At 34.9% G+C, this 21,727-nt stretch overlaps 2 protein-coding genes across 2 annotated transcripts; one reads left to right on the top strand and one right to left on the bottom strand.

Annotated features, from left to right (window-relative positions):
- The first annotated feature begins 406 nt into the window (after positions 1-406).
- On the top strand, positions 407-5,335 carry LOC132560611 (NADH dehydrogenase [ubiquinone] 1 alpha subcomplex subunit 8-like). Its single transcript, XM_060225275.1, has 3 exons — positions 407-560; positions 2,581-2,759; positions 4,965-5,335. Exons 1-3 carry the CDS (start codon positions 426-428, stop codon positions 5,176-5,178), a joined length of 528 nt encoding a protein of 175 aa, XP_060081258.1. The 5' UTR covers positions 407-425; the 3' UTR covers positions 5,179-5,335.
- Positions 5,336-9,290: 3,955 nt separating this feature from the next.
- Positions 9,291-16,334, bottom strand: LOC132560601 (myeloid differentiation primary response protein MyD88-like). The gene is made up of 6 exons (XM_060225264.1): positions 15,986-16,334; positions 13,771-13,833; positions 12,768-12,821; positions 12,274-12,463; positions 10,086-10,177; positions 9,291-9,580 (listed from the first exon to the last, which is right to left on the bottom strand). Exons 1-6 carry the CDS (start codon positions 16,332-16,334, stop codon positions 9,291-9,293), a joined length of 1,038 nt encoding a protein of 345 aa, XP_060081247.1.
- Positions 16,335-21,727: the final 5,393 nt, after the last annotated feature.

A 21,727-nucleotide genomic window follows, 5' to 3' on the forward strand; every position in this document is an offset into this window, starting at 1 on the left:
TAGAAAGTATAGACCCATTCGACGGCGCTTTGACCGCTGTTTAATCACATTGGTCATTTTAACATGCGCACGATGATAACATTGCACTTTTTGATACTAGATGCAATTCCTACTACATCGAATGTAGCGGAGTTCTGGGATCAACTAACTCAAAATATAACGTGTCCTTCTCGTATTTGTAAAAGACCGCTTTCCATTAAACAGTTTATTACTTCGACGGCAGTTTATGAAGAAATCATCAGATAGTCATTTTATGTGAATTATATATGGATAGGCCAAAGAACCTCTAAACAATTCCTTTTCCACCCGGGCTGACGATTTGCAGTTAGTTAGTGCTAATAGTCATGATCAGGTTGACGCTTACATTGAACGGAGATACTACTCAAGCGCCCAATTAACAGCGGTAACCTTGAACGGGTTGCAAAATGTCGGGGGCCTACACAAACCAGGACTATCTACCTAGTTTTGAAGAGTTGAAAGTGCCAGAGCTACCGATCTCGTCTTCTGCTCTTCGTGCAGCTAGTTTGTATATGGGCAAATACTGCGATGAACAATGCAAGGTATTTTTTTCAGTCAAAACTGATACAGAATCAGTGCAGTTGCATCTATAGCTTTAGAACGCAACGACACTGCTTCTCTCATCAAAATATACGTATACAGATTGGGAACATCCAAGTTTTGGGATTGATATTAAGGTTTAAAAAAGGCTGTCATACTGTCCCTTACCAGCTAGAGTATTACATAATCATATTATAAACAGAAACCATGGGAAGAGTATAACATTTGAAATTGAAATGCTGGTCATTAATTTAAGGCAAATTACTGACACCTGCCCGTCAGGTTTATGCATGTAATTCGTTTTCACTTGGTCTACTGTACATGACAGAACAATTTGGCTCATGACATCTTCTTTCGCTCCTATTTGTCAAATAATGAATACCTAAACAGCTGTCTAGCCTAACAAACTGCTTGAGCCATTATGCACATACAACTATTATCTATATAAACTATAGATTATCAGCTGTTCGCACTATGATGGATATTGTATAAATGAGGTCCTTTTCATATTCAATGAGGTCATTCTGTTTAGTTTGAATGGAATTCATGAGAATTACTTCAGTCCTTTTTAATTTCTTCACTTCAAACGGCTACAAAGACTGGCACTGCATTGCAAACTCTGATGATGTAACTATTGATTGTTCATATTACAAAACTGGTATACACAAATTATTCTGGTAGTATTGAGATGGACATACAGGAGTTATGTGTTGTATGTATGTCTTACAAAGCAGAAACACATGCATTGAGTGTCCCCTTCTGCTGTGACGCGTCAGCTGGTTATCCTTCTGCACGAATTAAGGGTGCAAATTTAACAGCGAGGATTGAATACAAATCCAACAGACATCTGAGAGAAAATATTTTTATGTGCAGTTGATTTTTAACATTAGATATCGTGATCAGAATTCCTATCTTTGCAGCGATGTGTGTGCTTTATATATGTTGTGATGTCTTTATATTTATTGATGTTGTCATGAAGGAATTAAGTACAGTTCTGAACTCTTAATGAATTCTTAATAGATTACCTAAAAATTAGGGTAAACAAGCGTTGACGTCATTCTGTAAAGTGTTTTGTGTTAGTGACAAGTCATCATTTTGCCTTTCGTTCAAGGGTAAATGTTCATGTAAGAACACTGCTATTGTTGTGGATACGGTAAAGGAAGACAACTCTGTTTATCTGTGCAGGCTTTCCTCAGTTAAACACGAGGTGTGATTTTGTGCTCCATTCTTGTAATTGTTTATGGATCTTATCACCTACAGATCCTTATATTTAAGCATGCAGACACACAATTACAATACAAACAGACTCTAATGCTCTAAAGAGTTTTATTTATGAATTTGTCCATGATATAATGTCTCGATGAATTAAAGACAAAATGAAGATAGCCTGATCCTTTTGGATAATCACCATAAATTAAATTTGATGACCACTTATTTCAATCTGTTCATTCTTATCCTGACCCCAGGAAGCCAAATCTGGCATTAATTTGAAACAATGTTTAGGACAGAATGATTTTGGAACTACATGTACATCATCATACTGTACAAAAATGAAATAAACGCCAGGCCAATTAAACAGCTGATTCTGACAATAAAATGTCACATTTTCAAAGAAATTTTATATTTTGTACATGTGTTGCATAAACCTAAAGACCAGATGAGATTTTATATATCACAGCGTCTGTCCATTATCTTCAATTTCAAATTATTACTGCTGTCACAAAGGGATGATGATGGGACTTGTGCAGTCCTAAATGAAATTCAAAACCATGGCCGTGTGACATTCAGTATGACTGTCCTTTCAAGATCTTAGAAAATATTTTCGTCACTTCTTCCACTTTAGAGTTAGTTATAGTTCATCGATATTTTCGTTTCTGAAAGTCAGACCTTTACCACATTCAAGATGGTTGCTATTGGCATCATCTTAAAAATATTGTTATTGCTACCATACTTCTAAATGTATGTACATCATGAGTGTCCAGAGTCTTTGTTAATCTTAATATTGATTATTTCTTATTTCAGGAATTTATGTTGTGTAATGAAGAGTTGAAGGACCCAGTTCGTTGTATGAATGAGGGCAAAGAAGTGACCCGATGTGGATACGAGTTCTTGAAAAAATTGCGATTGAACTGTAGAGAAGAATTCAATAACTATCACTCTTGTATAGATTTACGTGCTGGAAGGGATATGGATTTCAGCAAGTAAGTTAAATTTTATTTTTGATGAGATATCTTTAGCTCATGTCATCATTACATTGTTAAGTTTATATTTAGCTCTGAACTAGATATTACAGTGAACATGTATGCAACAGCTTGGTGTTTGTCCACTCTGCTAATGTATCTTCAGTTCATCTGATCCTAAAACGCACTATTGCTATGACTCTTTGTTCATTATGATTCAGTGCTTTAGTATCTTAAAAGTTGAAGATATTGGGTGTGTGGTTCGATCCATATCTGGGACTGTTTGTGTTTCTCAGGAGGTTCAGCTCACAGATAATGTGGTTATTGTGTTTTTAGGAAAGACACTACCCTTAATTTTTTTTTGGTAGTATGTAGTTGACCTCCAGTTGACCTCAAGAATCTTGCAGTGAATCTTTACCTCACCTCTGTAATCTTGGACTATTGGCAGAATTAAACAATACTATTAGTTGATATGGTTTGGTTGTAAACATTACTTTGGTAGTTTATGAAACTGGATATTCATGATCAATTGACCGACCTTTTACATGTTTTTATATGTTTTTAATATAAAGCGAAAATAAAGGATTCTCAACATCCAGGAACACTCGTAGTTTTATTATAGGCTAATTCGTCGACATGTTGCGACCGCTATGCGGCATCATCAGAACAAATTTACAGAATATAAAGAAGCATAAAGTATAGCTTTGTGGTAATAAAGATAATTATGACGTAATAATGGACAGACATAACAATTTTTATACTGACATACTTTTATTGTGAAAAAGTTTATAGAAAAAGTTCCAGATATTTTGTTGGATTGAGTATTGATACCATGGAGTGTCGGTTGATCTTCCCCTGAAGTGTCCGTCGGCGGTGTGTTAGTAGTTTCAGTTTCCATCCTTATTCGTTTTAGTGGATTTGTATCTTCAATATCCTCAGTGATATCGCTCCGTTATTTCATTGAGAAGTTCCCTTCGGCCATGATTTATAACGCCAGCGGGTTGGAGTGGATCCCTTACAGGGTGCGGGGGTTCTCCATCAACTCAAATTAAGAGAAAACAATGTTGAAGAACCAACACATTATTATATGTCTCAGCTAGCCGCAATCTGAGATTTTATATATATGTATATATATATATATATATATACATATACACAGGGTTTTCCATAAGAGCCAGTCGCCGGACAGTTTGATCGGCTACTTTGATCATTTGGCCGCCTACACCAATCCAATTCCGTAATAATGTTCCGTACATGACTACACGTACACGGCAGGCCACCCCCACCTCGCCGTGTTGCGGCTCGGGTCGGCTTGCTTCGCCAGCCTTCTACTTTCACTACACAGCCTACTACTAACAAAATTATGGAAAACCCTGTATATATATAATGTGTTGGTACTTCAACATTGTTTTCTCTAAATTTTTAATAGAAATTCACGGCAGGTTTCCATTCTCAGAATCTCCATGTGTATTGTGAATTATATAAAACAGAGATCTTGGGTGTAATGGATATATCATTAAAACTGTGAATGAGGAAGTGACTGTATAGATGCTAGCTAATACTAAAAACACATTATTTATTTCTAACTATACTTCTTTGTCCTTGGCTCCATGGATTGCTGTCAGCTCTTTTTCATGTACAAGTACTTGTGAGTAGGGAGGGTAGGAGGGTAGGGGTGGCAATTCTACCTACCAAGAGTTTACCCCTAGAGGTTATCCTTGGGGATGGGTATAATTAGCTGGCAAACAACAAATTTATCAGAACAAATGATCACCAATGGAGAGAATTAAGCTTAACAACAGCCTATCAGTCTATCAAACAAGGTGGTTGGTGAACACTACTGGTGGCTCCTAATTATATAACTGGCATTTAGTAACTTCCATTCAATGTGCTGATAAACCAATCCAATATGTATTGTGTACTTTGTATGCATCAGGCATGAGTTTTGTTTTTTGAAATGTCTGCGACAATGTATCCCTCTGAAAAATGACAACCAGGTCATGATGGTGTGGATTTTGTGTCTCTTGTAATACATGAAGATACATTTGTTAAATAATAACATTAAACACACCAGAGTGATGTGATTTCCCATAGAGACATGTACATGCATATTACGTTGCGATAACACATACCCACTTGACCTATGAAAATAACCTTATGTTACATTATCCACTTGAAACATGATGTCGTCATCGCTTGCATTAATTGGGTTTGTTCTTTTCACAGATGTAGGAGCAGTCAGCAGCCTTTAGATGACTGCTTGATGAGGACAATGAACTTAGAACGTCCAGATCCGGGCTACTTTATCGAACGTAGGTTTCACTCCTCCACCCGCCCCCCACCTCCAGACAGGAGAAGGCAGTATGAGAAACTGCCAGACTTAGCTGATCCAGCCAACATGCCTAAAGATCAGCAAAGATTGCCTGGAATGACGGAATAACTTTGACGTCTATGCCATACAATATAGATTTGGATGGGCTGGAACAGCCAGACTCTTGGGAACCAGATTCTTAAGAAAATATTCATTGACTTATAGTGAATGTTTTTCAGAGGAGTTTGTTATGTGTAAACTTGTTTGTAAATAAAAATGAAACTCATTTACTTCTACTTATTTTTATGATAAATTTCTTCGTACTCACTTTGTACGACAGCTGAAGTGATATCGGTGAACAGGGGACAAACACCGACCTTCTACTGCGTAGGTTTTCTCCAGGTGTCCTTCTGCATAAGACTTCAGGCATGTTTTAATCCAAGCCAGTGAGAGTGACAGATATAAATCATAGTTAACGTATTGAAACAATACTAATACCCGAAATAACAGAGCTTGCACTTTGGACATAAAACAAGGGTTCAATAACAGGTTATAAAGAGGTAAATTTTCCGGGGGGAAATTTTTATTGCAAAAGATGAAATCAAGATTCAACAGTTTGATACTTGCAGGTGCAAACATACTGAGTACATGGTACAGTTTCTTCAATTGTAGCTGTTTTCAATTTATGGCAATGAATGGACATATATACCAGCATATGAAAAGAATTATTGCAGCATATTGGATCTGGAAAAAAGTCAATATCATCAGATACAGGGCTGTTGGAATTGTCTTACATCGGTGGTTCCTTGTCTGTCCCTCATCCCTTCCTACACAATTCTTATCACCGATCTTTGAGGTCTTCAGGAACAATTACAACAAAATTACTTATGATATTACATATCTTATGGAATTAAGAAGGCTTTACCCTGAGACTATTAAAACTGTAGGCCATATTGGAGAAGTCAGAAAAAATATGTCTGTGTCTTCAGATTCAATATTTATAATATGAAAAACTGAAGTCTTCTTTTTCCAATGCGAACTTTTAAGGCTGTCTTGAAGAACTCCCTTTTCTTCCTCGGGTCTGGAGTCAGATCAGCTCAGATCAAATGCTGAGATCCATAGTCCTGTCTGTATCTACGGTTTGTCTAAGGACAAAGTATCTAAGTGTGATGCAGGCCAATTTCACGATGATCGGGTCTGTAGTGTGTTATCTCCCTTCCATCAATATCCTTAAGCAGAGTAATCTCTGAGTGTTCTGAACGATCATATCAAATCATCTGCTTTCGAATAAATATTACGTCATTGGCACGTAAAATCACGAACTTGTTGTTCGGTTGACAGCCCATCGTCACTGAGACCTTAAGTTAAGACATGAAATTTCTTCTTCTGTCCTCCTGTAACTTTGCTTGTCTTTCCAGAATCTGAATTCTGTGCACGAGCACGAACGTCTGCCCTCTTTAGGTTTTCTTCATGACGTAAATTTCATCAACCTTATCAGAACAGTAGTCGCAATTTGTCTTCATTTTGCTATTTTCACCAAACGTTTCTTATTTCTCTTCCACTTTTTAAAAATTCTGTTTGACAGTTTGTGCATGTCTTTGCAAAGTTCGTCAACCTTTTTCTCAACGGTAGCTATCTTGTCTAACAAGTTCTTTTCTATAATTTTTACCAGTTTTCCTCATTCTAGATGAATTACGGGTGCTTTGTCCTGTGTTGCCTTTGTCAGCCATTTTGATTTCAACTTCTGCTGACTTGGAAACAGCCCCTGTGAAAATGCTCTTGGGATTCTCTCACGCTGCTGCGGTTGTTTTTCACCTTACCTTGTAAGGGACATTCCTCGGATAGTATGAACAGGCTGTGCACAAAATGTGACCGCAGTGATGTTGATCGGGAGTCTTGTGTAATACAGTTGATAAGGATCAAGATTCTCTACTCACATGAAGATTTTTGCAGGGTTTTTCACCACCACGTACATTATATTAAGATTTGAGAACTGCTGTGATGCCTATATGACATTCCTATATTCACGATATTACAGAACAATTTTTTTTCAACCTTTTATATATATTTACCTGAATTGAAATAAAAACAAAAAAGGCTGTGGTGATATTAATGATAATATTCTTTCAAATATTAGTTTTACAACAAAAAATATTGAAAAAAATGTAAAACATGTTAAATATATACATCATAGACTTGAAAAAGTTACAAATCGTTGTGTTTTACATTGCAAAAGATATTAAGCTAAAGTGGCTTCATTTCAATATTACACATAGTATACTAGCCTCCAATAGTTAAAACAACAACATTTTCGATAAATACCTGTGTACATTTTGTAAACAAGCAGTGGAAGCTATTATAAATATCTTCAATGAATGCAAACAAGCTGAAAGGTCATGGAACTTACTTTAGAACTGGATATTTTCAAAAACAGCTGTGTTTATTAACTTTACGAAAGAAGATTTTCTTGTAAACATAGTAAACAATATCGAGCGCAAAACCTGTGTTAACAGTAAATCATTACATTTGCAACCAGCGAATGAAATGTGACATGCTATATACAGAAAGGTATATTAAAAATTCTATAATACTGAAAAAATATCTATCTACGTGTCATGGTTAACTTGTAACACTCAAACAAAAATTGAGATTTATATCCAATTTAGCAATAGACATCTAGACTAATAATCTGTATAGTTAATCAGTATGTATAAATGTCAAATACCGAACTGATAATTCTGTGAGGTCCTGCTGAATAATGCATTTTCTATATAACGTATTATATAACAGATCAGTAGAACCACTTGTTCATTTACAGTAAAACTCTATTCAGCCTGGGAAGTAAGGTACATTATATGTTGTATCTAACTATCGATGGAATTTTTTTTTAATGTTAGCAAAAAAAGAACAATTTATTTTATGTTTAAAGGAAAATGTCTCATTTTCACTTAAATACACATTTGATACACGTATTTCAATGTACAATGTATTTCCGTAAGACCAGTATCGATATTGAGGTTGATAAATTCAATACTCCGTCTTACTAATTCAACAAAAGCTAATATGTTCGACATTAAAATACTTTTTGGCAATAATCATGTTACGATATTTCTTCTTATTGACTCTATTGGCTAATCTGTATAGTACATAGATAAAGCTAATTCCTCTTTTTGCAGTTTTACGCAAGAGATTGGTATTGCACTTCTTTGATCCGGTAAGCAAATTACTTTTGTTTTTCAGAAATGTAGATTTTGGAATTTTGCTTGTTTTTTTTTTTTTTTTTTTTTTTTTTTTTTTTTTTTTTTTTGTTTTTTTTTTTTTTGTTTTGTTTTTTGTTTTTGTTTTTGTTAGAATGCATATACCACTTTATGAAAAAACGAACATACATCCTGTTGAAATTAGTTTAAGGTTTAACTATGGAATTAACTGGAACTACAAAAGTTGTCGAGGGAAGGTTCGACATCGGTCTGTATTTACATGTCAAGCGTCTAAGTGAATTTGCTCAGGGTACCGGTACTTCTGACGATTCGCAGCAAACAAACTACATCCCATGAAAAAAATCAACGCGGAGATTCTATGACTGGTTATCAAAAATGTTGCTTTTTTTGTTTACTAAAGGCAGTTGTTAGATAAAAGTGGTTAAGAGCAATCGTTGATACAGTCTGAGTTTGACCTGTGTATATTGATCTCTGCGATGTCATTAGATTTACTAATTCAAAAACGTTTATGTCAGAAATAATGATACTTATATGTACACTGACGTAATGTCAAATTCACTACAATGAATTTACCAATTGTATTTTTCTTTATAACATATTAATTAGATATGTTATAAACTTCAAATCGTTACAGCTGTTTTGCTCCTCTGAAGACTCAAACAAAACAAATGAAATGTTTCTGTTTCAGAAAGAGTATATATGTTAGATTTAAAGGAAACAAAACGAGAGCTCTTAACTTAGGACTATCGGGATAAAAACAGACTCCATTACATCGAATTCATCATCCGTTCAGAACTGTTTCACTGTGTAAAACTCATTTTTCCGATAACCTATTTTATTTATGGCCTTTTTATCTGTATGCATTGATTAATGTGACCGTTATCATGATTGTTTTTCAATAAATAAGCAGAAAGTGACAATTACATTATTTGTCATTACAAAATCGCTGAATCACTCATTATGAAGTCACTATGCAAATGTATGTATATATTAACCTGCGTGTTTTACAGTGGTGTGTTCACATTATTGATCGTCTGACGTGTCTCTTTTGGGTTTTCGAGTGAAAAGTTTTAAGAAATTCATTTTCTTCTTCTTATTATTGGCCTCAATTTGCGTATTCAGACAACGTGGTGTTCTCTCGAACCCATTTTCGTTCCAATCGGGACTAGCTTCCTTGACCGCTTTCAGAAGGCGTTTCCAGTTCCAGTCTATCATGTCTTCCTTAGTGAAATCACAGAGTGTCACGTGACGAAGTAGGTCAGGAATATCCATTTTACTGATAAGAATCGGGACTAACCTCTTTTCCTTTGTTGCTGTGAATGAAGAACAGAGAGAAGCATTTGAAATTAAAAGATTTAGAAACTTCTATCTCTCGTCAAGTTCTTTGGTTCAAAACCTCAGAAAGTGATAACAGAATTTGGGCCAGTCTTTCAGTCGCAATAAGCATACTCAGCATAATTCAAGCTTTGATTCAACCGTTGAAGACTCAAGTATGTTAAACATGACAAACATCACTGCTAGGTTTATTGAAAAATATTGAGCTGTTATGTACACCTTTCAAAAATAATAGCATTTAATATTGCTTAGTACAATATAGATAATAACGTACTGTCCAAATCTTAGACATATATTTGTAAATAACACACTGCTGCCCAGTGTTTCCTACCACGAATATATGCATATCCTTGCTCTGTTAACGATTATTAGAAAAAAAATATAATTGGTTTTATATGGATTTTTCATGGGATTGTGTGCTCATAACTCATCTCCACTGTACACATTTCGCAGCCCATTATAACGTGGTCAGGAAGAACGTACCTGGACAAAGAGCATGCGCAAACTTCGTCATGAAGTCGCACGCGACACTTTGGTGGTACTCTATTGATAGGACGATGATCATAAGTCGACATCTGAAAAATGACAAGTAAATCACACTTTGAAAAGTGAAACATAGCAGTTATTCATTAACGACCAAGGATTGCTATCTTTTTTGTTGTAGCAGAATATAGAACACAATGATATCATGATTTGGCCGTGAGGTGTTCTAGTACAGCGAATTTCGGAAGTCAATATGAGGTTAATTAAATCGGTACCATCGCACAATTACTGAGTACAGAAGGGCAGGATATATCAGTGTATACTTCAAAGTATTACATTGGTATAATACATCTACTGGTAAAACTCATATCAATGTTTTATATAAATTAACGACTAACTCCGAACTACGAACAATCCTTTAAGTAGAGAATTAGTATTGTGACCAAGTTAGAAAGACATTTCTTTCGCTGGTATCATATAGAAATATTCCACATTGAAACATCATAGACATTTCTATATACCCGGAAACACAAAGGACGTCTGTATACACATTGAAACATCACGAATCTTCTATACACCCGGAAACCTAAAGGATTTCTGTATACACATTAAACCACCACAGACCTTTCTATACACCCGGAAACCTAAAGGATTTCTGTATACACATTGAAACACCACAGGCCTTTCTATACACCCGGAAACACAAAGGATTTCTGTATACACATTGAAACACCACAGACCTTTCTATACACCCGGAAACACAAAGGACTTCTGTATACACATTGAAACATCACAGACCTTTCTATACACCTGGAAATCTAAAGGACTTCTGTATACATACTGAAACACCACATACCTTTCTATACACATTGAAACATCACGGATCTTCTATACACCCGGAAACACAAATGAGTTCTGTATACACATTGAAACATCAGGAATCTTCTATACACCCGGAAACACAAATGACTTCTGTATACACATTGAAACACCACAGACCTTTCTATACACCCGGAAACACAAAGGACTTCTGTATACACATTGAAACATCACAGACCTTTCTATACACCCGGAAACATAAAGTACTTCTGTATACACATTGAAACATCACGGATCTTCTATACACCCGGAAACCTAAAGGACTTCTGTATACATACTGAAACACCACATACCTTTCTATACACATTAAAGCACCACAGACCTTTCTATACACCCGAAAACACAAAGGAGTTCTGTATACACATTGAAACACCACAAAAGTTTCTATATACACGGAAACTCAAAGGACTTCTCTATACAAATTGAAACATCAAGGACCCTTCTATAAACATTTAAACTCTAAGGACTTTTCTTTGGCCGGGATCATGTAAAAATATTGCACATTGAAACACCATGGAATCTTCTTGAATCAGAATCAAATCGTTGGCCGGCACCATATATAAATAACGGTAATGGTCTTAGAAGATCTTCCACAATTGGACAATTATAAATTCAATATAATTAATATAGAATTAAAAGAGAGAGAGAGAGAGGGGGGAGGGAGAGAGAGAGAGAGAGAGTGAGAGGGGGGAGGAGAGAGAGAGGGGGGGAGGGAGAGACAGAGAGAGAGAGTGAGAGGGGGGAGGGAGAGAGAGAGAGAGGGAGAGAGAGAGAGAGAGAAAGAGAGAGAGAGGGGGGATGGTTTCAGTTTTCATTAGGTGACCCTCGTATTTAATTTGGATTAATGATGATGTAAGTGTCAACAATTCATACTTATCATGGTTTCTTATGCTAATCACAGTACTACATGCCAAACCTTATGTCCAGGGTAACTACTGACTGGTCAGCTACAGGCCATAAAGTATATTTGTAACGGAAGCCAAATCTTCGGCCTTATATCATAAGTTAACACAATTTGGTTAAATTTTGCAACTCTGTGAAATATACTTTGCAATCAAATAAAAAAAAGCATGATGTCAAAATAAAGTTACAATCAATAAAACTATGACAAAATATGAACAAATAAGAAAAAATGAAGAAAAAGTTACATGGAAACTCCCGAAGAATAGGACCAAGTGTTCACACTATAAAAGTCAATTACACTGTTTAATCTATGTTTTTTTGTGCTGATAAAATTGGTCAATACAAAATACTACATTTGGAAACTAGTGCTTTAAATAACTACGATTTGAGCATGACATTTCTTTACCGTATTTTGATGAGACTTGCGTAAGCATGGTACTGAGCTTGTCCTGGCAGATCGTCCCTTTTCGGAATACACAGCCGAAAACCGACATCTTCTAGCTTCCTAGCCATATCTTTGACGAAATCAGCATCAGCCACACTTTCTGAGTTCCAACACACAAAGGCGTCATAGAACTGAGGACGTCCATATTCCGCTACACAAAATATAAATGATAAAGTTTGGTTACTAAACATTCGCATATCTACAAAATTAGGGGAAAAAAGTTTCATTGGTGTAAAATCAGATAATACCAAACATCGGGTATTTCACTGAGGAGAAAAATTGGTGGCGTTTGATATTCTTTAAAATGAAAGTTTTGTAATTACATGTAGCTCATAGAATGGCTCAAACATATTTATCTGGACTCCTGGCTTTCTCAAGTAATTAAGATAATTAAATCATTATTCATGCACAAATTGTCAACTAGCACGACGACAGTACAGATACGTGAGACCTACCGTCCGCTCTTGTCAACACCAGCTGGTCGTCCGGGAGGGCACCTTCAGACTCCACTGAAATAAAAGAGAAATATATATCTGATGAAAGAAGAAAAGTATCCATCAACCGAAGGGTTACTTCTTCTGAAAGCATTGCATACAATGGCATTTAGAATGCAACTGCCAGTTACATAACAGTAACATAAACCAAACAATAATTAATAAGAATACAAAAGAATCCGTAACGTTGTTTAAAAACTTTGACGTAAAGGTATGTCGTTTTAGCACAATAAATGAAAAGCTTTCGATTAAACACCTTTTGTATTCTTTTGCTCATACAATAATGCTATTCAAGTTAGCAGTTTGTGTTACAATGTCTCCAAACGTGCTTAATTTACTTGCTAGGGTTAAGGAAATGTATAAAAGTTACTAGAATGGAATTTTTTAATGTGAAAATTTTGACAATAAATAGTGGAATATTCAAGAAAAAGTATTTGTAAAGGGAAGCAAAATTGACAGAGTTAGTTGAACAGTTTAGCCGACCGGTTCTGTAGTGGTATGAATGAACTCTTAAGTTTTCAGTTCACGTGACAGAAGCAAAACTGAGCTGTGTAAGAGATAATTTCCTCGAGATTTGCAGCCAGGGATTTTGTTATGTAATAATCCTAGAATTCATAATTTTCAAAATAGTAATGTACAAAAACGGCCTGCATGTTATAGGCTAAGGTTATCTAAGATATTATAAATGAAACGTTCTGTCATGGGTTAGGATTACCGTCAGGTTTAGTTACTGGTCTCTTCTGTCAATGGCTAGGAAAACTCCTTGCCTAAGTCTATTAGCATTAGCATTTTACATCAGTGAAAAGGTCTATTATCTACTTTTAATTATCGTCCATAATGCAGCATGCAGCGATAAGATCTAACACCGGAAGTTAGGGCTATAGATGTGTAAATATCACATAACGATAACATGCCAGGAGCCATCCATACATACCTCATGTAACATGCCTGTTTATACACTTACCTATATTGGCGCATGAGGGTAGCGGTTTTTCACGTCGTCGTAATTCGCTTTCAATGTCTCCATCTAAACAGTGGTATTGATAAATCTGATAAATTTCTGTTTAAGTATACATACCGTATATACAAACATCAAGAGATCCCAAAGGAATCGTAGAGTTCACCATTTATTTGTTTTATAAAAGCTTTCTCTTCTTTTGTATTCCATTTCCTTCTAATCATAAAAAAATTAATTCCTCATAACATAAGCAGTAATAATTTTTAATTGTCAAAACCAAGATGGCCGCCTGTCAAACATTTTTATTTTTTTTTTCAATCAGTCCCAAAATCAAAAAGGGCACATTTAGGGATCAACTGAAATTGAAATACGAATCCTGAGAAATACCTATAAATCCAAGATGGACACCATCGGGGGAATTTAAATAGCAAATTCGAGAAAGATCCAACGAGCAGTTCTCAAGAAATAGCTATAATAAATGTTTACGCACTTACGTACGGACGGACGTCAGATCAACGACCTAGGGCGATTTCAATAGCACATATCTGATAATGGTGGGCTTTAAAACTAAATAGGAAGAAACACAATTACAACGTATAAAGACACCGATTAAACCCATTTTATATGCTGCACCGAACCTAAAAATTCTGATATAATGCTATAACTGTCCTAAGAAAGCGGTACAAATTAGCCCTTAGCATAAAAAACATCGAACATTGTAGGTTATATATCATCAAAGTCAGCTACATCATCATAACCTTGTATATGTATATAAATCCTTGTTATGCGTTAATAACACATGTTCAACCTCCTCAGTATAACCTTGTATATATCTAAGTCATCTTATACACAAAATAACATCAGTGTCAGCCTCACTATCATGACATTGTGTATATCGGAGTTATTTTGATAACATTCCCTGTTGATGTTATCACACAAGTCAATGTTTTAAGGATTTATTGATGACGTGGCTGTAGGATATATTTATCATTGATACAAGATATATAACTCATAAGAAACACTCCCAATTCCTAGTAGGTAAAATACTTGCCATCCATACGATATCAGTATGTATATTGGGTAACTTATGAAACTCACGTTCGTGGTTCAATTACTGCTGACACAGGTAGCATTGTCACTGTTTTATATGAGTGTTCTTATTGACAATTTGATACGGCAAAGCGGGCCTTCTTTACATTGTCACAAAGCAGCTGGTGAGCAATAACACGCAAGTATTTACCACTAAGAGTTCTGAAGGGCCTTATACAACGGCAGCACATTCGTCCTATCAAAAGTTTTCATTTCAGAATTTTCTATTGCCAAGATCTTGATGACAAAAGGAAATAGGCAACTGGCATAACCTATAAAAACCACTCTCCATACATTACGAAAAAAACATGTTTACAGACACACCGATCAAATGGTCTTTAGATGATAATGATCTTAAATAACATGAGACCTAAACATCTTAATATGAATTTAAATAACTAGATAAATAAGAAGAAACAGGAAATACAAAGAATTTTAATTTATTCATATTTGTGTCAGGGCCCAGTTTAAATGCTACTTTAAATGGAGGCAGGGAATAGTCAGACAGGCCATACACACTCACAATTCTGTGCCGGGTCCAAACAAGACTACAACCTAATACAATGCTGGTAGACTGTATGAATGCCTGTACCGGTAATGAATCTCTGAATTCACACAAGAACTGTTTTATTCCTGTCTGTATTCATTGTATAAGAAATCTGAAATATCTAGAGGTATAGAATCATTTAGAGCAGGAAGGAAGTTGAAGAAGAGTTGTCTATGACTTGTGAACAGAGGACAGTGGAGAAAGCCAATACAATTCTCTACAGAATGACGACGCTTACAAGCGTTGCTATTGACTAGGTGATAATTAAATAAATTGGAATTCATTTAAGATTACTAGAACAGTTTCTTTCATGCCATAGAATCATGTTTACCTTTATGTTTCTATAATGTTTAAAAATATTTTAAAATACCAGTGCACTAGTGATGTGCATCAGTGACTGGTTATGACAAAAATCTTAAGCGTAGATGTCATTGTGGGAAACAGACAAGATGGACTGTATTTCCTTCACAAGTGAAGACTTATAGACTTGTTATTTAAATAAATGTAGAATGAGTTCATAGATCCAATGGGCATGACCAATTGGAACCGTTAGAGGGAAAATTGGAGGTTAGAATTGATACTTACTAATATACTTTCTGCTCTCTTCCATGACGTCTAAGCGTTGTAGTTTTTCTAAATGTCTCCATAGTTCTCCTATACATGGATTGCTACGTTTCTCCCATTCGCTGAGAAGTGCATTAGTACAGTTGTCTGTCCTCTCAAATTCCATGATTTCCAGGAATGTAAAGTTTAAAAGTTCTGCCAGACCAGTATAATTTGGTATTAATTCTATGTTATCATCAAGCTCTCGTTCTTGATTTAACATGTCGGCAAGTTTACGTCGAGATGCAATGTTAAGTATAGATATTGGCAGGTTATAACCATCACTTCGTAACGCAAGTTTGCCAGAAACTACATCAGGTAGAGTCGCCATTGTCACACAGACGAAGTCAGTATTTCGCACAATCAACGGCTGCACTTATTTTGACGAACTTTTTCTGTGTCTTCAATTACTGTGCCAAAACATATGTTAAAACATCATTCTTTGCAAGCTTGCCTTGTTTTTATCAATACATTCGGCCCAACAAAATTCAGCTCCTTGTTGTCAATGGATCGGATGTTACTTTCTACTCTCCGTCTTGTCTCAAAACGTCCTGGAATGTTGTGAAACATAATTATAATTCTGATTTCTTAAGCCTTTATTGGCTTGATGTGGTATACATTTGCAGACTGTAAATACTGGTTTCATAGAAGACTGATGTTTATTTCAGCTATTGATAGTTGGATCACAATAATAGATTTCATACTACTTTCAAAAACTAAGGTAAGATATGTACAAATGCTGGATGTCATCAATGAACATACGACTAGTATTCACTAATGTTTAAGTTTAAAGTAAAAGTTTTTTTTATTGCAAGATGTAACAAAAGGATAGGTGTATTTTTACGTATGTAGAGAAGTAAAATTGTACTACATGAACATGAATGAAGCATATAAAAATAGTGACCTAGTTAGTATATACACTCAATCGATGCCTTCTGCTCTTAGTCCATCTGAATCCTAAAAATCGGTCATATTGGTATTCATAAAAATCCTCTTCTTTTCTGTAGAATTTCTTCTTTAGAATTGTTCATTTAAACGACTTGATAAGGATACAGTCACACATCGGATTCCGATCTATGAAGGACATCGACTATCTTTTTATAATCTTTTGGTGGCCAATATGAATTTTTGAACAGAAGGAAAAACTTCAGAGTTTGTGTTAAAAGACATTTCTATATTACCAAATCAAATGAAATCTGGATCATACATTGTTTGTAAATTTAACTAGTTTAATTTATAAAGGGTAAATTGATGACAGGGGGTCCGTTTAAAGAATTATCCATGTCGTCTCTACGCTACCAGTCCAAACGTGTTTAGGCACACATACACGTACCCCTTTAACCATTACAAGAAGTAGCCGATAACGAAGTCGTAAAATATCAAATATTGAACAAGTACAAACCAGGTATACGAATACATGCATAAGGCAGGCAATGTTTTATATACACATCTCCTGCTATTAAAACTCTTATGTAAACAATAATCCTACTAAGTACAAAACTTCTGTCCTCAAATTTAAACTATAGATTAAAAAAAAAAACAACATTTTTTCGAAGTTTCAGTAAACAGATCAAGAGTTTCCATATATATATTAGTAGAGTATGAATTCCACACGAATACTTACCGTGTCATCCATCAACTGAGGAGACCCTTCCGATGCAGCAGGAGAACAAATCTTTCATTAAGTAATACCATAGAAGAATACTTCCCCACTTCCTGGTACCACGGTTTAACTGGAAATAATCATTACTTCCTGTTTCTAAAAACAGCACACGCTAAAAACCTATAGCGAGCTCTTCAGTGTATTGTGTGTAATGGTTACCCGTGACCTGTAAACACACCCGGGATGTCCCGTATGTCTCCGTATGTGAACAGCTTAATCTTTCAAACATTTAAACCGATCACATTACTTCAGTTATAGATCTACGACTCAGTTTACTTATACTGTTACCGATAAGGAACAAACACAGACACGTAACAGGATTTATTACAAAACATGTCTGGTAGTGCGGAAAGGATAAATTGATATACGTATTGACACATGTCCTTTACATGTATATAGTTTGTGATAATCACCTAAAATAGACAAAATATCCCCTCACACTCTCAGTTTATCTCGTCTTCTCTGATTGACTAATTTTATACTTCTCTTTCCAGATTCAGTTTTACCACACGCAAATAATGATTGAATATACGTAACAACTTTAATGATGATTCAATAATATTTATTAGATATACCTAATGATCAATGAAATTTCGTCTCGCACTTGTTGGCACTCTGCTCACGCTCTACGGTGATGTAGAGGGTACAATTTACTGAATTCCACCAGGGAACAAAGAAAATCGAAATCTTCCTAAACAAGTATTAAAGACAAGTCAGCACATGGGAGGAAAACTAAGCCACTTATTAAACTGAATCGGTGATTTAAAAACTGGCTAATTATGAATAATTAATTATCATTGTCTATAAATGATAAGGACCGGTTTATAATGAATTCCTGAACTTCACAAGAATCCATATAAACAACGTTTTGTGACTGGCTCGTCTAACAGTTCAATAAAACCTTTGTCAAAACCATTCACTACTATCTTTAGTATTATAAATTCTGGGTTTCAGTATTATTAAGATTCTGTTCACTCAAGAAGTGAAATTCATAGTATGTTGATTTTAAAGAGCTTTTTGACTGATATTCGTCGCTTATCTCGATCTATTCCTACAATGAAACAGCCATGAGCATTTTTCCACCAAACTGTATGATAAGTGTGATGATTTCGAGTTCCCTATTGTGAATTATCAATTTCTGGATGGCAACATTTCTGCATCCTCAAGCTATGGTGTTTAGATGTCGCAGTTGATTCGATAATCAAGGGCTTATTCCTATTTTAACGATTATCGTGCAAGAACACGTAACAGGCTTTCAAAAGATGTTGGTTGATGAAAGTTATGGTGAAGTGTTACGGTCATCATAGTGATCTCATGGAAAATTAGTCTATTTCTTTGTGCTATATGAAGCCAGACGTGTTTGATGCTCGTCGGTTTGCTAGTTGGTTTCATTGTTTTATACTTTGTTCTCATTTGAGAACCGGACATTAATTACTTTTATTAACGAAAATTTACATGGAGGTTGTCGTACATGAAGCAGGTGACGCTTACTCTTCCGGAACATCTGGATCTATTTTATCTTGTTCTTATTCAAATGTGTCAACTTTTCTTTTGTTCATATTTTGCTTCAATTTGAGTTGTTGCTTCTTCTCCAGTGAAACAAAAGATCACAAATCCTGTATAACTTCATCAAACTTGTTTTGTATAAATTTTGAGGAATTTATAGTTAGGAGAAAATGTGACAAAATGTCTTCTGTCCAGACAATTAAATACTTATTATATGTAATCATTATACCAGTTACCAGTAAGAATAGTATGTATCAGTGTTATGTTAATTGCACATGAGATCAAAGTGAACTCTGGCAATGTGCATGAAAGTATCTGAGTGATAGAATATGACAGAATAGTTTATTTGTTTTCGCAACAACGAAAACGTTTAAAGAAATCATTTAATTTCAGTGCGTGCTCCCTTAGTTTTCATTGTCTTTGGAAAATAAATTAAATCGCTTTTATATATAACATAATTATAATGTACAATATTAAGAAGCTATGATAAGGGATAATTAACGCAAGTTGATATCATGAAAAATCTCGGGCAAAATATGATTTAAGGAAATGCTCTACCCTATGAGAGATATATCGTGTTTAACATCTGTGTTAGATTTTATACATCATAAAGGATACCTCTCTAACAAAATTCTATACTGAGAAGAAAATGCGCATATTTACAAGTTCTCAGATCATCAGACATCTGTGTAAGGAAAGACAATTCTTGGTAGAGACGGTGGAATAAGATTTTAGCAATTAACAAATAACAAGAAAATATCAGCATTTAAACGTCATCATAATCGAAACTCAAATTCAATAAAACAAGGACTAAATAAAAGCAAAGGAAATTATTACACGGAGACTCCAGAAAAAGCTTCATATCGCACAAAGGAACAGGCTTTTCTTAATGAGATCACTATGACAACCGTGCCCATAATTCTCATCACCTGCATCATTTGAAACCAAGTTTAACTAGTTTGTTCCTCAGTTGACAACTTCTTGTATGCAAATCGTGATAATGGGAACGATCCCTTAAATATCGAATTAACTGCAACAGACTAACACATTAGGTATATGATGCAAATAATCATTTGAGTATGTTAGACAGGATTGTTGTTTTGCAGTAAACTCCCATGTTGCCATTAACTGTAGACTGGCACTTTGACTAAGCATGAACAAATGTATTTTTAGATCTTATTATATACTAACTACAGTATTCTCTATTTTCAAAAGCCGCCTTTCCAAGAAATTAGGGATTATGCTTGAATTTGACCTTTTTTCCCTGTCCCTCTGCAATTGCCTCTGTCAACTGTCTGCGAAAGATTGGCGTGATAACTTTAATGAAACTTCCGGATTAGTTTAAATAAACTTCCAAACACATGGTGGTTACAACCTGTTGCCATGATAACCGAAACTGAGACCTCAAAGCGGTCGAATTTCCCGGATTATATCTCCACAACTACTTGATTTTCACTATCAAAATTCATCGTGCACCATGTTGATGCTTGCCATCATATTGGTCATCATATATTGCTATAAAACTTACCGTCACATTTGTATTTAATTAATCGTATTTTTTTTAGAACAGCAGCTCCTCCATGATTAATTTTCAATGCAAACGATTGTACTTTTTTCCATTTAAATGATTTTGGAAATGCTGACAAATATCGGTTCTATAATCACTGCTAACAATGAGGTCCATAACATCCATCGACAATGTTTGATTAACCAAATAACTAAGTAAGGTTTTATGGAATATACTTTACGGAAATTTGATGTCATAATAACTAGAATAATGGGGTCTAATTGGTCAAAATTTCGCCATTACCATTCTGATTTTTCTGATATTTTCTTTTCACAAAAGTTTCAAATACAGTTTTGTACAAGTTGTTTCTGTGACTTCATCCAATGACCATGGTAGGACATTATTATAAACGTCTGTAACCTTAAACAAAATACCACTGTAGATAAATGCATTTTAATCTATTTCAAATAGTTGATTGATACCTTATGCTGCAAGTTATTATGACTTTAGCTGCAGTCATCAGTTCCCTTTAATAGCACTTGCCATCATTTTTTTTGTTCAAGTTACAAATAACAAAGCCTCACATATACTGCTTAAATTGTACAGCTTTTATTTTAATGGTCTGTTATATAAACTAATCATAAATTACAAATATTTGTGTTTTAAATGTCACAAACACTAAAATACACAATTTAAAAAAGTTAAAAATTTAGATTGAATTTTTATATCCAGAATTATCACGATAAATTTTCAAGGTATTATGGAGCTATATTGTGTATCATATATTGCATCAATCGTTTCAAGTAAAAAATGTATAACGTTAAAAAGGTTTTATGATTCAAACGATGTGATACTTTTGCCTGCAGGAGACCAGCTCCCTGAACCATCTTGGATAAACCCAATTAATCTTATTGTAGAAAAAATACTGACAACTAAAATGATAAATAAACACAGATACCATGGTGTAACGCATAACTGAACACAACTGAGAATGATAAAATGCACAGACAGAAACACTTATGTCAACTCCTAAACGTGAACTCCCAAT

The sequence above is a fragment of the Ylistrum balloti genome, unplaced genomic scaffold (assembly GCF_031769215.1).
Source record: "Ylistrum balloti isolate Yb309-2 unplaced genomic scaffold, AGI_CSIRO_Ybal_v1 Utg371086, whole genome shotgun sequence".
In the NCBI taxonomy this organism is placed as follows: Eukaryota; Metazoa; Mollusca; class Bivalvia; order Pectinida; family Pectinidae; genus Ylistrum; species Ylistrum balloti.

Coding starts and splice junctions, on each gene's coding strand:
- LOC132560611 (XM_060225275.1), top strand. CDS start 426: ATGTCGGGGGCCTACACAAACCAGGACTATCTACCTAGTTTTGAAGAG. Junction 561..2,580: donor ACTGCGATGAACAATGCAAG/GTATTTTTTTCA, acceptor TTCTTATTTCAG/GAATTTATGTTGTGTAATGA. Junction 2,760..4,964: donor AGGGATATGGATTTCAGCAA/GTAAGTTAAATT, acceptor TTCTTTTCACAG/ATGTAGGAGCAGTCAGCAGC.
- LOC132560601 (XM_060225264.1), bottom strand. CDS start 16,334: ATGGCGACTCTACCTGATGTAGTTTCTGGCAAACTTGCGTTACGAAGT. Junction 13,834..15,985: donor AGAGAGCAGAAAGTATATTA/GTAAGTATCAAT, acceptor ACCACTGTTTAG/ATGGAGACATTGAAAGCGAA. Junction 12,822..13,770: donor ACCCTCATGCGCCAATATAG/GTAAGTGTATAA, acceptor CTTTTATTTCAG/TGGAGTCTGAAGGTGCCCTC.